We start from the raw sequence: 16211 nt of genomic DNA on the forward strand, positions 1-16211 counted from the left end.
GTAAGGTCAACAGCATCCTTGAGAAGCGCAACAACAATATCCTTGCGAAGCTAACAGAACGAGAGCAACAATATCAGAAATCCCATCATGCTTTGCACAGCATCAGGGGAAAAATGCCCGGGCAGTTTTCTTCTGTGCAGCTAAAAATGAGGCTTGTATAAGAGAAATAAGTTCTGATGCTGTGAAACTGTTAAAGAAACACCAAGCCTTTCCAGTGCTGCTGAGTCGATTTTTAGTCTGGAGGTTCACTTTAACAGCTATTTCCCACAATGCAACAAGGTTCACAGACAGGAAACTGCCAGGACCATGGTCCTCAGAGTTTCTTGTGGGAGGGGTTTCACCACAATATCAGTCATACAGCGCCCCCTGATGATCAGTTTGTGAAAAGGAAAAGATTTCTCATGTAAAATGGGGTATCAGCTATCCTTGGTTCAATTCTTGGTCACAGTTTCTCTTTAAAGAGAATCCGAGGTGGGTTCTAAGTATGCTATCAGCACACAGAGGCTGGGTCTGCATATACTGCCCAGCCTCTGTTGCTATACCGATCCCCCCCTAAGCCCCTCCTGCGCTCTGCTATGCCCCCATAAATCAAACGCCATGCTGTCGACACACAGCGTGTCGCAGCCGGCTGTTTACCTCTGTAAGTTTCAGTCTCTGCCGCTCCTCCGCCTCCTTTATAGCTCCGGTCCCGCCCGCGTCCCTTCCCTCCAATCAGCGTGGAGGGAAGGGTCGCGGGCGGGGACCGGAGCTATGGAGGAGGCGGGGGAGCAGCCGAGACTGACACTTACAGAGGTAAACAGCCGGCTGCGACATGCTGTGTGTCGACAGCTCAGCGTTTGATTTATGGGGGCATAGCAGATTGTAGGGGGGGGGCTTGAGGGCAGCAGTATAGCAACAGATGCTGGGCAGTATAAGCAGACCCAGCCTCTGTGTGCTGATAGCATTTTTAGAACCCACCTCGGGTTCTCTTAAAGTGGGAACTGTGCCATAGGAAAACATGGGCATTACTTTGAAAATTAGTTTTCTTTCAGTTATAACTGAGATCAAATGATTAAGTGTAAAAAGGGCCTTAATCTTTAGGGACACTCACACAGCCACAGGTCACAAGTAGATCTGCCTACTTACTAGTGACCAGCCGCTCATCCAGGAGGAAGCAAGAACTAGGAAAACACACAGGCGAAGAGAGCCTGGAAATGCCGACTACTCCATGGGCGCAGCACACTGACAGCCTGCAGTACTGCTACAGGACATCAGGTGTCATCACACGGTGGTGACGTGATGATGACTTGACGTTGGACGCAGGCAGCCCAGGAGGAGTAAAGGAAGATGATCACGCTGCACCGTGTGTCACCAGCTCCCTAGAGGTTATGTCCTTCTGCCTGCGCCCCCTTCTTCTACTTGCTGGTCTACGCTCAGGGCAGTAGCCCTGCCTGCACTGCCCAGAAACAGCCCTGATCATACACCTGAAACAAGCATGTAGAAAACCCAGTCAAACATCTAATCTGTATGCTTGTTCAGGATCTATGGCTAAAAGTAATAGATGCAGAGGATCATCAGGTCAGCCAGGCAATTTGCATTGTTTACAAGGAAATACAGCGGGTTGCAAAAGTATTCGGCTCCCTTGAAGTTTTCCACATTTTTTCATATTACTGCCACAAACCTGAATCAATTTTATTGGAATTCCACATGAAAGACCAACACAAAGTGGTGTACACATGAGAAGTGGAAGAAAATCATACATGATTCCAAACATTTTTTACAAATAAATAACTGCAAAGTGGTGTGTGCATAATTATTCGGCCCCCTTTGATCTGAGTGCAGTCAGTTGCCTATAGACATTGCCTGATGAGTGCTAATGACTTAATTGAGTGCACCTGTGTGTAATCTAATGTCAGTACAAATACAGCTGCTCTGTGAGGGCCTCAGAGGTTGTCTAAGAGAATATTGGGAGCAATAACACCGTGAAGTCCAAAGAACACACAAGACAGGTCAGGGATCAAGTTATTGAGAAATGCAAAACAGGCTTAGGCTACAAAAAGATTTCCAAAGCCTTGAACATCCCACGGAGCCCTGTTCAAGCGATCATTCAGAAATGGAAGGAGTATGGCACAACTGTACACCTACCAAGACAAGGCCATCCACCTAAACTCACAGGCCGAACAAGGTGAGCGCTGATCAGAAATGCAGTCAAGAGGCCCATGGTGACTCTGGACGAGCTGCAGAGATCTACAGCTCAGGTGGGGGAATCTGTCCATAGGACAACTATTAGTCATGCACTGTACAAAGTTGGCCTTTATGGAAGAGTGGCAAGAAGAAAGGCATTGTTAACAGAAAGCATAAGAAGTCCCGTTTGCAGTTTGCCACAAGCCATGTGGGGGACACAGCAACCATGTGGAAGAAGGTGCTCTGGTCAGATGAGACCAAAATGGAACTTTTCGGCAAAAATGCAAAACGCTATGTGTGGCGGAAAACTAACACTGCACATCACTCTGAACACACCATCCCCACTGTCAAATATGGTGGTGGCAGCATCATGCTCGGGGGGTGCATCTCTTCAGCAGGGACAGGGAAGCTGGACAGAGTTGATGGGAAGATGGATGGAGCCAAATATAGGGCAAACTTGGAAGAAAACCTCTTGCAGACTGCAAAAGACTTGAGACTGGGGCGGAGGTTCACCTTCCAGCAGGACAGCGACCCTAAACATAAAGCCAGGGCAACAATGGAATGGTTTAAAACAAAACATATCTACCGTATATACTCAGATATAAGTCGACTGCGTGTATAAGTCGACCCCAATATTTGACCCTCTTAAGTTAGACATTTTTTAATGACTCAAATAGAAGTCTATCCAGCAAAGTTTATGGCTGCACTTGACGAACAGAAGGAGTTAATGTCTGCACTTCATAAAATATTGTAACTATTTACCGCTCCTAGTACCCAAGTGCAACCAATAACTGCTCCAGGCCCCCATATGCAGCCATTAACCCTATCCTCTTTTGAACCCCCTCCCACCCACCACTACCTAAAGGGGTGCTGCTGCCCCTCACAGTGCCAGTTGCCATCTTGCCTAATCCTCCTCCCAACACCTAAAGTGGTTCTGCATCTCTTTGCCGCCACCCCCCCCCCCCCCCCGTGAACCCCCCACCCTGCAACACTGAAGCTGTTAGCTTCCTTGGTTCCTTTCTCCCACCCACCACAACAATGGATGTCCTGTCACTCACCACTTTAGCTCTGCATCCTCTTAATCCACTACATAATACAATGTAATGCGGACGAACACGGAAGTCCCGTCCTTCACTATAGCGCTGCATCCTCTCACATAATACAATGTAATGCAGATGAACACGGAAGTCCCGTCCCTCACTACTCTAGTGCTGCATACTCTCGCATCCTCTGCTCACGCTGGACTGCATGGCGTACCTTCCATTCCTGATGTCATGTGGCATCGACGTACACCATGCAGACCATCGTGAGAAGAGGATTCCAGGGGCTGCAGAGCTAGCGTGGTGAGGGACGGGACTTCCGTGCTCGGGTGCACTACATTGTATTACGCAGGAGGAAGCAGCGCTAGAGTGGTGAGGGATGGGAATGGTGTTTGGGCGCACTACATTGTATTACCGGGGGAGGGGGAAACGGAGACAGAGGCACACACTATTTAGGTTTTGGTGGGTGGGAGGACGGAGACAAAGAAGCTAACAGCTTCAACACTGCTGGGAGGGGGAGAAAGGGAGGCAGCCCCCCAATACTGGCTGTAAGTGGAGAGATTTAGGACGGACTCGTGTATAAGGCGACCCCCCCACTTTTAACCTGTGAGTCAGTCCAAAATTTCTCGACTTATAGCCGAGTATATACGGTATGTGTTAGAATGGCCCAGTCAAAGTCCAGATCTAAATCCAATCAAGAATCTGTGGCAAGATCTGAAAACTGCTGTTCACAAACGCTGTCCGTCTAATATGACTGAGCTGGAGCTGTTTTGAAAAGAAGAATGGGCAAGGATTTCAGTCTCTAGATGTGCAAAGCTGGTAGAGACATACCCTAAAAAGACTGGCAGCTGTAATTGCAGAAAAAGGTGGTTCTACAAAGTATTGACTCAGGGGGCCGAATAATTACGCACACCCCACTTTGCAGTTATTTATTTGTAAAAAATGTTTGGAATGATGTATGATTTTCGATCCACTTCTCACATGTACATCACTTTGTATTGGTCTTTCACGTGGAATTCCAATAAAATTGATGCATGTTTGTGGCAGTAATGTGACAAAATGTGGAAAACTTCAAGGGGGCCGAATACTTTTGCAACCCACTGTAAATACACTCTCACTTCATTAGTTCTTAAACCACTTCACCCCCAAGGGGTTTTTACCCTAATGGACTGGGACAATTTTCACCTGTCAGCGCTCCTCCCTTTTGTCAATAACTTTATTTGTACTTATCAAAACAAAATGCTCTATAACTTTTTTTTTTCGCCAACAATTTCTATGGGTAGTACATTTTGCTAAGAATTATTTTATTCTAAATGCATTTTAATGAGAATAATCCGAAAAATTTTTTGAAAAAAAAAATTATTTCTCAGTTTTCAGCCATTATAGTTTTAAAATAAAACATGCTACCATAATTAAAACCTACATATTGTATTTACCCAGTGTTCTCCCCAGGCTCTTTTAGCCGGGTGCTCCACCCGGCTAGATTTGGTGACCACCCGGCTGTCATCGGCTCACCTCCTCACCACCTCCTATGCTGTAAGCAGAGTTGCCCTGCATTTTCATCTCATCCCACCCGGCTGCTTTTTCATGCCACCCGGCTACTATTTCATGCCACCCGGCTAGAAAAAAATTCTGGGGAGAACACTGTTACCCATTTGTCCCGGTTATTACACCATTTAATTTATGTCCCTATCATAATGTATGGAATATAGGTGTAACTTGTCTGGGTTTTTTTTTGTGCTCATTCCATAATTACAAGCCCCTATGTAGTAAAATAACAGTAATATACCCTCATATAAAAAAAAAAGACCCTAGGGCAACTATTTATGTATATTTTTTACAGTTTACATTTTTTTTACAAGTATTGGGGGGGGGGGAGGAGCTTTGTAAGTGGAAGGGATTATTTTGTTATAAATTTTTAAGTAAACCTGAGATGCTGTTACTAAAAGATTTTTAGATCTTTTAGTAATGCCATCTCAAGTACACTTTAATTATAAATGTATGTGAATGTGTGTAATTTTACTTTGTCACCACTAGATGGCGCTGCAAAAACTATCCTGAATTAACAGGAAGTGTTCACTTTTTTTTTTAGACTTACTTTCACAACTTTCTTGTGTTATGAATGGTGGACATGGCCCCTGATTGGTGTCATGTCCGTTCATTTCAGGTACTGTGATTGGTTTGTTCCCCTTCCCCAATCGTGGATATCTGTGACCCGACGCTATGAGCGGCGAGGAGACACACTTGTGTGCAGCGGTGGGGCAAGCAATGCATTAAAACATCCGAGAGCCATTAATATGATTTAATGCGGCGGCTAGTCCTGTAGTGGTTATAGAGAGCCCAAGCTGGCACCCCCTCCCCCCCCCCAAAAAAAAAAATACTACCTGCTCCGGGGGCTAGCCTGATCAGGTAGAGACTGGTTTTACCGCTCCTGTGTCCTGTTTTTCATTGGTTTCATTTTTAATTTAAAAATTGTCTGTGACCCTGCTCATCACAGAGCACAGAGAGGAGGGGAAGAGGCAAAGAGGGGCAGAGAAGGGGTGGGGAGAGGCAGTGCAGGGCACACAGAGGCTGGGAATGGATGTTCTGAACACCTGAGAGCAGGGCCGAATCTCCCATGACGCAGCCTGAAGCACCTGCCTCAGGCGGCGTTTACATGGGCATGGCGCCTGGGGTGGCTCAGACAGGGGTACAGGCTTGGGGACTGGGGTGCTCGGGAGAAGTGGGGCTGACATTATTCCTCCCTCCCTCTCCATGGGCCCCCCTCCTGTACCCCTGCAGAGCGGTGCAATGGTAGGTTTTGTAAATGACTCACCCATCCCTGCTCCATGCAACACATCCATCCTCTCCAGAAGCCAGCTCCACTCTACTTCCTATTTCCCTTCATGACACGTCATGCACGGATATGTACATACAAACATTCATCGGCCAGGCAAAGAGGGGCCGGCTGCTGAAGCGGATGGATGCGGCACATGGAACAGGGATTGGTGAGTCATTTACAAAACCCACCACTGCGCCACTCTGCAGGGTGGCAGCAGCAGGGCCCATGGAGTGGGAGGGGGGAATGATGTCGGCCCCCTCCGCACAGTGTCAACTACCTCCTCCCATCAAGTGGCACCTATACCTGGCTACCTCTATTGGGTACACTTGTACCTGGCTAGCTATACAGGGGGCACCTATACCTGGCTACCTATACTGGGGATACCTATACCAGGCTACCTTTACTGGGGGCACTTATACCTGGCTACCTCTGCTGGGGGCACCTATACTTAGTTACTTATACTGGGGGCACTTATACTTGGCTACTTATACTGTGGACACCTACACCTGGCTACCTATAGTGATGCTCAAGTACATGCAAATAACTTAGAGTTGATGCAAATTTACACACATTTTTATGCAAACTTATGCAGCTTGAAAATGAACCAATCAAATTTTACCTCAGTAGCATTCAATTGGTTTCTTTTCAAGCTCCATACATTTGCATCAACTCGAAGTTATTTGCATCTGCTTGACCATAACTAGCTACCTATACCTACCTATACTGGGGACACCTATACCAGGCTACCTTTACTGGTGGCACTTATACCTGACTACCTCTGCTCTTACTTATACTGGGGGCACCTATATGTAGCTTCCTATACTGGGGACACCTATACCTGGTTAGCTATACTTGGGGCTCCTATACTTGGATACTTATACTGGGGGCACCTTTACTTGGATACTTATACTGGGGGCATCGATACATGGCTTCCTATAATGGGGGCACCTTTACCTGGCTACCTATACTGGGGGCACCTTTACCTGGCTACCTATACTGGGGGCACCTATACTTGGCCACTTATTCAGGGGCACCTATACCTGGCTTCCTATACTGGAGGTACCTATACCTGGCTAGCTATAAAGGGGGCCACACACAAAAAGGTTGGGGCAAGCCAACAGGGAGGAATGATTCTGCTAGTTATAGTGAAAGTTTTGTTTACATTTTTAAATTATACTATTTTACTATAACCGTTGTGGGACTGTAGAACGAATAAACTGGGGTTCCATTAATCCTTATGGGGAAATTTGCTTTGATTTAAGATTGCTTTGGATTGCAAGCATGTTTCCGTATTGGTGTATGTTCTCAAACCAAGGTTCCACTGTACCTGCCTTCCTATACTGGGGGCACCTATACCTAGCTAGCTATACAGAGGGCATCTATACCTGGCTAGCTATACTGAGGGCACCTATACTTGGCTACTTATACTGGAAGAACCTATACCTGGCTTCCTATACTGTGGGCACCTATACCTGGCTTCCTATACTGGAGGCACCTATACCTGGGTCTCTATACTGGGTACACCTATACCTGGTTAGCTATACTGGGGGCACCTATACCTGGTTAGCTATACTGAGGGCACCTATCTCTGGCTTCCTATATTGAGGGCACCTATACCTGGTTCTCTATACTGGAGGCACCTATACCTGGTTAGCTATACTGAGGGCACCTATACCTGGCTAGCTATACTGGGGTCACCTATACCTGACTTCCTATACAGGGGACACCTATACCTCGTTCTCTATACTGGAGGCACCTATACCTGGTTAGCTAAACTGAGGGAACCTATACCTGGCTAGCTATACTGGGGTCACCTATACCTGACTTCCTATACAGGGGGCACCTATACCTGGCTTCCTATAATGGGGGCACCTATCCCTAACTAGCTACCTACCTATACTGAGGGCATATTTTTTGTTGCACCTCAGAATGCGCTTGAGGCAGCATATAAGTCTAGAACCCGGCCCTGCCTGAAAGGGACCTGCACATTGTACCTTTTAGTTTACCTTTTAAACTTCATCCTTCACTTTCCTTTATTTTCTAATTAAAGTGAGTTATCTTTTTAATACTGGCTGTTTTCCTTCTAAAATTACACTTACTAAATCAATGCAGCAGTGTATACAGTAACACTCAGATATTTTAATGGGTAGAAGAACTTTAGCGCCAACCGCCAAGGCCAGATAGTGCTATGTATCACACCACAGTTTTTCAGCATGTAATCCCAGTTGGTATCATGTGCCTAAGCTATGTTGGACTTTCATCTCCAGCAAGCAGGTGGTGTTCTGCAGTCATACAATCAATCATGATAGTGTAAACACAGTACAAACATGCTGCCCCTGTAATATCTGCACCTGATACAAATGTTTCACCTTGCTTCATCAAGAGAGAACTGGCCCTGGGCCTCCCATTGAGGCACCACAACTCCCAGCATACCCCATAGAAGAACCACAGTTCTCTGCATGCCCCATAAAGGCATCACCGCACCCAGCATGGCACTACAGCACTCAGTATGCCCACATAGAGGCACCACAGCACCCAGCATACCCCTATTGATGCACCACAGATTCCAGCATGCCTGCCAGTGGGGCACCACCGCTGACTCTGCCTGAGGGACATCCAGGGCACACCAGAATAGATCCGGGGCACGTACCACTGATCTTTGGGGCTAGCAACGCCCCTGCTTGCCAATATCTATGCAGCTTTGGGCACCTCCACAACATATGTTAAAGTTCTCCATGATCCCTTTTGATGCCGAGAACACGTGGCATCCTCTCTCAGGCCTATCCTATATCATTGTTAAGGGGTTAAATAGGTTCTGTGAAGTTCTCATTATTGGGACACTAACTTTTGATTTCCAAAAGGGGGACCTGGCTACTTATCCTCCCTGGCGTTCAATTTGTCCAGAATTTCTGTGCAAAAGGCGATCCAATTAACCACTTAAGGACCACAGTACCGCAGTCTTAAACCACCCCCCCCCCCCCCAGTGACCAGGCTATTTTTTACAAAATACAACTCAGCACATAAGTGATTCACACCGCCCCCCCCCCCCCCCACCCCACCTTTGTTTCTGCCAATCAACAGAGCTTTGCAGATGCTCAACTGGACAAAGAAGAAGACTTCTGGTCTTCTGTGTTATGGTCAGATGAAACAAAAATTTAATTGTTTGGTCACAATGATGTTTCCTTCATTTGGCATAAAAAAGGAGAAGCCTTCGACCCAAAGAAAACCATCCCCACTGTCAAACATGGTGGGAACCTAATGCTTTGGGGGTGTTTTTCAGCCAATGGACCAGGGAACCTAATCACAGTAAAAAGCACCATGAAAAAAGAGCAATACATGAGGATTTTCAATGACAACATCAGGCAATCTACAGAGAAACTTGGCCTTGGGCACCAGTGGACATTTCAGCATGACAATGACCCAAAACACACAGCAAAAGTGGTGAAGAAATGGTTAGTAGACAACAACATTAACATTTTGGAGAGTCCTGACTTGAATCCAATTGATAATCTTTGGAGGGAGCTAAAGATCAGGGTGATGGCAAGAAAACCTTCCAACCTTAAAGATTTGGAGCTTATTGTTAAAGATGAATGGGCAAAAGTACCTGTGGAGACATGCAAAAAGCTGGTCTGCAATTATTGAAAGCGTTTGATTGCTGTAATAGCCAATAAAGGCTGTTCTATTGATTATTGAGAAAGGTATGAATAATTTTGGACTAGACACTTTTTGCTCAAATGTAAACAAAAGCTGAGAAATGTTTTTTTTTGCACAATAATGCCTCTTGTAAATTGTCTTATTATCTTTTGGTAGGAACCTATGTAATTTCCCCTCAAAAAATGACTTACTGGTTGAATAAAAGTAACTTTAAATCAAAATTTGCCAGGGGTATAAATAATTATGGGCAGAACTGTACTTCCCAACTTTTTGAGATGAGAAAGAGGGACACTTAAGCTACGCCCCTGCCACACCCACTATCACATCCCGTAACACCCCTAGCCACACGTACAATAAACGAACACTTAAACCAACGTAAAAAAAATGATTTTTACTCACCTGGGGCTTCTTCTACCAGCCCCCTGCAGCTGTCCGGTGCCCACGTAGACTCGCTCCGATGCTCCTGGCCCCGCCGGCAGCCACTTCCGGCGACAGGAGCCGAGAGGCCGGGAACGCGAGTGATTCTTTGCGTTCCTGGATGCAATAGCAGTATAGAGGCCGTTTTTGCGTCCAGGAACGCGAAGAATCATTCGTGTTCTCGGCCTGTCGGCTCCTGTCGCCGAAACCGGAAGTGGCTGCCGGCGGGGCCAGGAGCATCAGAGTGAGTCTACGTGGGCACCGGACAGCTGCAGGGGGCTAGTAGAAGCCCCAGGTGAGTAAAACTCTTTTTTTGTTTACGTTGGCTTAAATGACTCTTTATTTATAAGAAAATATGTTGTTTTATAATTTAGACCACACTGGTCCTTTCTATTCTGGTTCATTTTCCTTCATATTAACATTTTAAAATTAGTAATATATCAATTTAAAGGATAGGAATAAAGTTTAAAGTCAATCAAACACATTTTAGTAGAGAAATATACAAACCGTATTTGCATAGAAAGAGGGACAAAGTCCTGAAAGAGGGACAAATGAGGAAGAAAGAGGGACAGGGCTCCCAATGAGGGACTGTCCCTTCAAAAGAGAGACAGTTGGGAACTATGACCACGTTTGATCAGAAATCCTAATGTCTTACCAGACAGCAGGTGCCTTATCTACTATGTTCAATCCAAGTTACAGAAAATACGTATTAATTTCTCTACACTGAATAAATAAACGGGTTTCAGTATCGCGGCGATGCAGCACAGGCTCGAAAGCGACCTTCTCACACCTGATCCCTGGCAGATCAGTGACAGGCTGATCTCCATCCAGCCGCCAGTTCAGTGACCTGCACACCGCGCATGCGTACTTCCTTCTTTCTGCGCATGGTCCTTGGTAATGTGCTTTGCGCAGGCGCCGTGCCTTCTGACAGTTCGAAGTACCGAGTGATTTGGTGGCTGCTGGGCTTCAGCACATAGCGGTGTGACACAGGAGGGCCGAGTGCTGGATATGTCCTCGAGGTGCGCGGCTTGATTCTTTACCATGGCGTCTCCTGAGGTACTGGAGGGTTCCGCCAGCGGGGCCGACTCCTCGGGCTGCCCAGACTTGGAGGACTTTTTGGAGGAAGGAGACGCTGAGGCGCTCAAGGGTCTATTTGAGCAGGCAGCTTCTCATGCCCAGAAACTTACTCATGTGGCGACCACGGATCAGCTTCTGTACCTGTATGCCAGGTTTAAACAGGTAATGAGACTGGCTGGGTGCTCCTAGCCCTAGCAGCCATCACAGTATCATAGGCGCCGTAGACAGGTACTGAGGCTGATTGGGTGCCTGCTTCTAGCCCTAGCAGCTATCACATCCTGTATTATAGGTGTAGACAGGTAATGAGACTGGCTGAGTGCCTGCTCCACCCCTAGCAGCCATCACATCCTGTATCCTAGGTGTAGACAGGTACTGAGACTGACTGGAGACCCCTTCATGGGTGCTCCTAGCAGCTATCACATCCTGTATCATAGGTGTAGACAGGTAATGAGACTGAGACTGACTGGGTGCCTGCTCCACCTCTAGCAGCCATCGCATCCTGTATTCTAGGTGTAGACAGGTACTGAGACTGGCTGGGTGCCTGCTCCACCCCTAGCAGCCATCACATCCTGTATCCTAGGTGTAGACAGGTACTGAGACTGACTGGAGACCCCTTCATGGGTGCTCCTAGCAGCTATCACATCCTGTATCATAGGTGTAGACAGGTAATGAGACTGACTGGGTGCCTGCTCCACCTCTAGCAGCCATCGCATCCTGTATTCTAGGTGTAGACAGGTACTGAGACTGACTGGAGACCCCTTCATGGGTGCTCTTAGCAGCCATCACATCTTGTATCATAGGTGTAGACGAGTACTGAGACTGACTGGAGGCCACTCCATGGGTGCTTCTAGCCCTAGCAGCTATCACATACTGTATCATAGGTGTAGACAGGTACTGAGACTGGCTGGGTGCTCCTAGCTCTAGCAGCCATCACATCCTGTATCATAGGCATAGACAGGTATTGAGACTGACTGGAGACCCCTCCATGGGTGCCTGCTTCTAGCCCTAGCAGCTATCACATCCTGTATCATAGGTGTAGACAGGTAATGAGACTGGCTGAGTGCCTGCTCCACCCCTAGCAGCCATCACATCCTGTATCCTAGGCGTAGACAGGTACTGAGACTGACTGGAGACCCCTCCATGAGTGCTCCTAGCCCTAGCACATATCTCATCATGTATCATAGGTGTAAACAGGTACTGAGACTGACTGGGTGCCTGCGCCTAGCCCTAGCAGCCATCACATCCTGTATAACAGGTGTAGACAGGTACTGAGACTGACTGGGGACCCCTCCATGGGTGCTTCTATCCCTAGCAGCCATCACATCCTGTTCATAGGTGTAGACAGGTACTGAGACTGGCTGGGTGCCTGCTCCTAGCCCTAGCAGCCATCTCATCATGTATCATAGGTGTAGACAGGTACGGAGACTGACTGGAGACCCCTCCATAGGTGCTCTTAGCAGCCATGACATCCTGTATCATAGGTGTAGACAGGTACTGAGACTGACTGGAGACCCCTCCATGGGTGCTCCTAGCCCTAGCAGCCATCACATCCTGTATCATAGGTGTAGAAAGGTACTGATACTGACTGGGGACCCCTCCATGGGTGCCTGCTCCTAGCCCTAGCAGCCATCACATTGTGTGTCATAGGTGTAGAGACAGGTAATAAGACGTGCCCCGCCCCCTCCATGGGTGCCTGCTCCTAGCCATAGTGCTAATCATAGCTTGTCTTATAAGTGTGGACAGGTACAGAGACTGACAGGAACCCCTCCATGGGTGCCCGCTCCTAGCCCTTGCATATATCCTGTCATGTATCATAGGTGTAGACAGGTACTGAGAATGACTGAAGCCCCCTCCACGGGTGCTTGCTCCTAGCCCTAGCGCCCATCACATTGTGTATTGTAAGTGTAGACCTGTATTGATAATGACTTGTGCTCCCTTCATGGGTGCCTGTTCTGCACCCATCCCATCTTGTATCATAGGTGTAGACAGGTACTGAGACTGACTTACGACCCTGCCCTCTCTATGGGTGCCTGCTCTTAGGGCCCTTTCACACCAGAGGGCTTTTTTGGCGTTTTAACGCCACAGCCGAAGTTGGCGTTTTCCAAGGTAAAATGAAAGTCCATAGACTTTCATTTTACCTTTCACACTTAACGCTGCGTTTTGGAGCGTTGCGTTTTGAAGCTCCCAGGAGCTTTTTTTAGGGCTGACCGCGGCGTTTCTTATTACAATTGATACTAATGTATTGGCGTTAAAACGCCTTAAAAATGCCTTAAAAGCGCCAGCAGCCAAAACGCAGCGTTTTAGCCTTTTACCACTGTCCGTAGTGTGAAAGAGCCCTTAGCCATAGTGTCCAGCGCATCCTGTGTCATAAGTGTACACAGATACTGACTGGAGCCCCTCCATGTGTACCTGCTCTTAGCCCTAACACATATTCTGTTATGTATCATAGGTGTAGAGAGGTACTGAGAATGACTGAAGCCCCAACATGGGTGCCTGCCCCTAGCCCCAGCACCCATCCTATCTTGTATCATAGGCTTAGGTACTAGGAGTCATCAGAGCCCCCTCCATGGGTGCTTGCTCTTAGCCCTAGCACCCATCACATCCTATATCATAGGTATAGACATGTAATGAGTGGCTGGGGCCTTCTCTTTGTGTGTCTTCTTCTAGGCCTAACACCCATCACATCCTGTATCATGGCCAGGACCGGATTGACCATCAAGTTACTGAGGTATGACCCTACAGGTGCTGGATGGTCAAGAGGTGCGTCTCTCCCTGAGTATCACCTCCTCTGTCTTTCTCCCCATACATGAGTTGCTAGCAGAGCATAGGAGGAGAAGTTACTATTTCGGCTCTTAGCATTCCACTGCTGTCTCCTGGGATTCAGCAGCATGTATATCGTTCCTTCTCCATGGCTACAGCGGTGTAATGTTTATCATGTGACCTGTCAGTGGGTCACATGATGAGCTGGATGGACTATCCTGCATGCGCACCTGTTCCTGGTTCTTACACCCATCACATCCTGTATCATAGGTGTAGACAGGTAATGAGACAGAATTGAGCATCCTCCTTGTGTGCCTGATGTTAGCATTCATCGCTTCCTATAAGGTGAAGACAAGTAATGAGATTGGATGGAACCTCCCGTGTGCCTGATCGTAGCCCTGACACATAACATTTTTTTTATTGTAGGTGTAGATGGATAATTAGACAGGCTGGGGCCTTCCTCTGTGTGCCTACTTCCAGCCTCAATACCCATCAAATCCTGTTTCCTAGGTGTATATAGGGAATGAGACTGGCTGGAATATGTCCCCCCTCCTAGATTTTAAATGCATCACAACCTGTATCTTAGTTGTGACCAGAGACCATTCATGTGTGCCTCTTCCCAACTTAACAACCATTATATTATTTCGTAGGTGCACTTAGGTAATGAGACTGCCTGGAGCATTTTCATGTATGCCTTTTCCCCACTATCGCATCATGTGTCATAAATGTACACAAGGAATGAGATTAGATGGATCCCCCCCCCCTATGTATCTGCTCCCAGCCCCAACGCCATCACATTGGATATCTTAGGTGAAAAAAAAGTTAGGAAGGAAAAGTTAATGGTGTATGGTACAAACCAACAAACCTCAGAGAGACAATCCTCATGAAAAACTGTATAAATTGTATTTAGAAAAAATTCATTAAAAAGGCATGGACCGTATTGATGATCTACAATCCCGCAGTACCCAACCCCATCCACCCCCTATGACCCAAAAGCAACCCCTCATAGGTGTACACAGGGAAAATGTGGCTAGAGCCTACACCCAGCCCTTACACCCATGAAAGTCCATAGACTTTTTAGAGCACCTGCTCTAAAACTGCAATATCTTTCCTGTAATGTGGTGCCCAGAACTGAATTCCATATTCCAGATGCGACCTTACTAGAGTGAAACTGGCAGTATTATGCTTGCATCACAAGTTTTTATGTTTCTTTTAATGCATCCCAAAATGTTGTTTTAGCTGCAGCAGCTTGGCATTGAATACAATTACTTGTCGACGAGAACTCCTAAAGGTACAATTTGCAGAACAATCATTTCTGATCGATTCTTCATATGAATGATTGGAAATAATAGTTTGTATGGAAAAAAAAACCTCTCCTAACCAATTTGATTAGATTAATGAAATCGATTCAATTAGGTAGGACATTTTTGGCCATTAGTGGTCCCAAGTGATCATTTCCAATAGTTGGTGAAGAATTGTTCGATCGTTCAGCAAATTGTCTTTAGTGGCCACCTTATGTCCTTCTCCAAGTTTGAGAGAAAGAAAATCAGACAGATTAGCAAGAAACTTATCACCTGCTTTATGCAGTTGCCAAATCATATTGCTCACTTCCAAATGTGTTTTTCCATTTATTGGAAAAAAGCATAGTAGCACTTCCATGCATTTTAAACTCTGTCCCCCATACTGTCTGGTATGACCAAGATGACTGAACCGTACAGCGTGTGGATTGGCTATACAAGTCCATATGGGCAATGAGGTGCAGGGGCTCAGCAGGAAAGGAGCTGAAATCCTCCTCCTTCTCTACTATAAAGCCCCATCTATGTGGACATGGTGCTTCTCTTCACCTTGTGTGAACACACACATGCTCCCTACTTGAACTTTTCCACACTGCTGTACAAAGCCCTGGCAAAATGCATATTTGAAGTTGCTGTTAGAGTTTCCTATTGATCAGTACACATCACATCCAGATTTTACCATAAGTCCATTCACCCTACCCACCTCCCCCAGCATCTGTCCCCACATGCGTTGGTGTAGATACCCCAAACTCCCCGTTCGAGAATGTGGAATTAGCCCCTTATCCTATATGCAGGAAGATGGGCATAAATCCTTTCCCTCTGCCTCAGAGTCCCTTCCATGTTATTAGAGTCCTGGGAGGAGGTGAAGCTATGTGGAACCTTGCACAGACGACAGCAACGAAACGCTGGATATTGAAGTTGCTGGTAACGTGTGTGTGGTTAAGAAAAAACTCATTCCAAGCAAGTTTATTTCCTGTAGTTTCA

The 16211-nt window shown here is 46.7% G+C and overlaps 1 protein-coding gene across 2 annotated transcripts in view; it reads left to right on the forward strand.

Annotated features, from left to right (window-relative positions):
• ACBD6 (acyl-CoA binding domain containing 6) overlaps positions 1 to 16211 on the forward strand; it is a 168448-nt gene that overhangs the window by 25804 nt on the left and 126433 nt on the right. Inside the window, exon 1 of one of the 2 annotated variants that reach the window (XM_068239713.1) lies at positions 10995 to 11334. The exons of the other annotated variant lie outside the window; for it this stretch is intronic. Coding sequence (XP_068095814.1) covers positions 11137 to 11334 — 198 coding nt within the window. The 5' untranslated portion in view covers positions 10995 to 11136. Of the gene's footprint in view, positions 1 to 10994; positions 11335 to 16211 lie in introns of those variants that run through there. 2 annotated transcript variants of the gene reach the window in all.

The sequence above is a fragment of the Hyperolius riggenbachi genome, chromosome 6 (assembly GCF_040937935.1).
Source record: "Hyperolius riggenbachi isolate aHypRig1 chromosome 6, aHypRig1.pri, whole genome shotgun sequence".
Classification (NCBI taxonomy): domain Eukaryota; kingdom Metazoa; phylum Chordata; class Amphibia; order Anura; family Hyperoliidae; genus Hyperolius; species Hyperolius riggenbachi.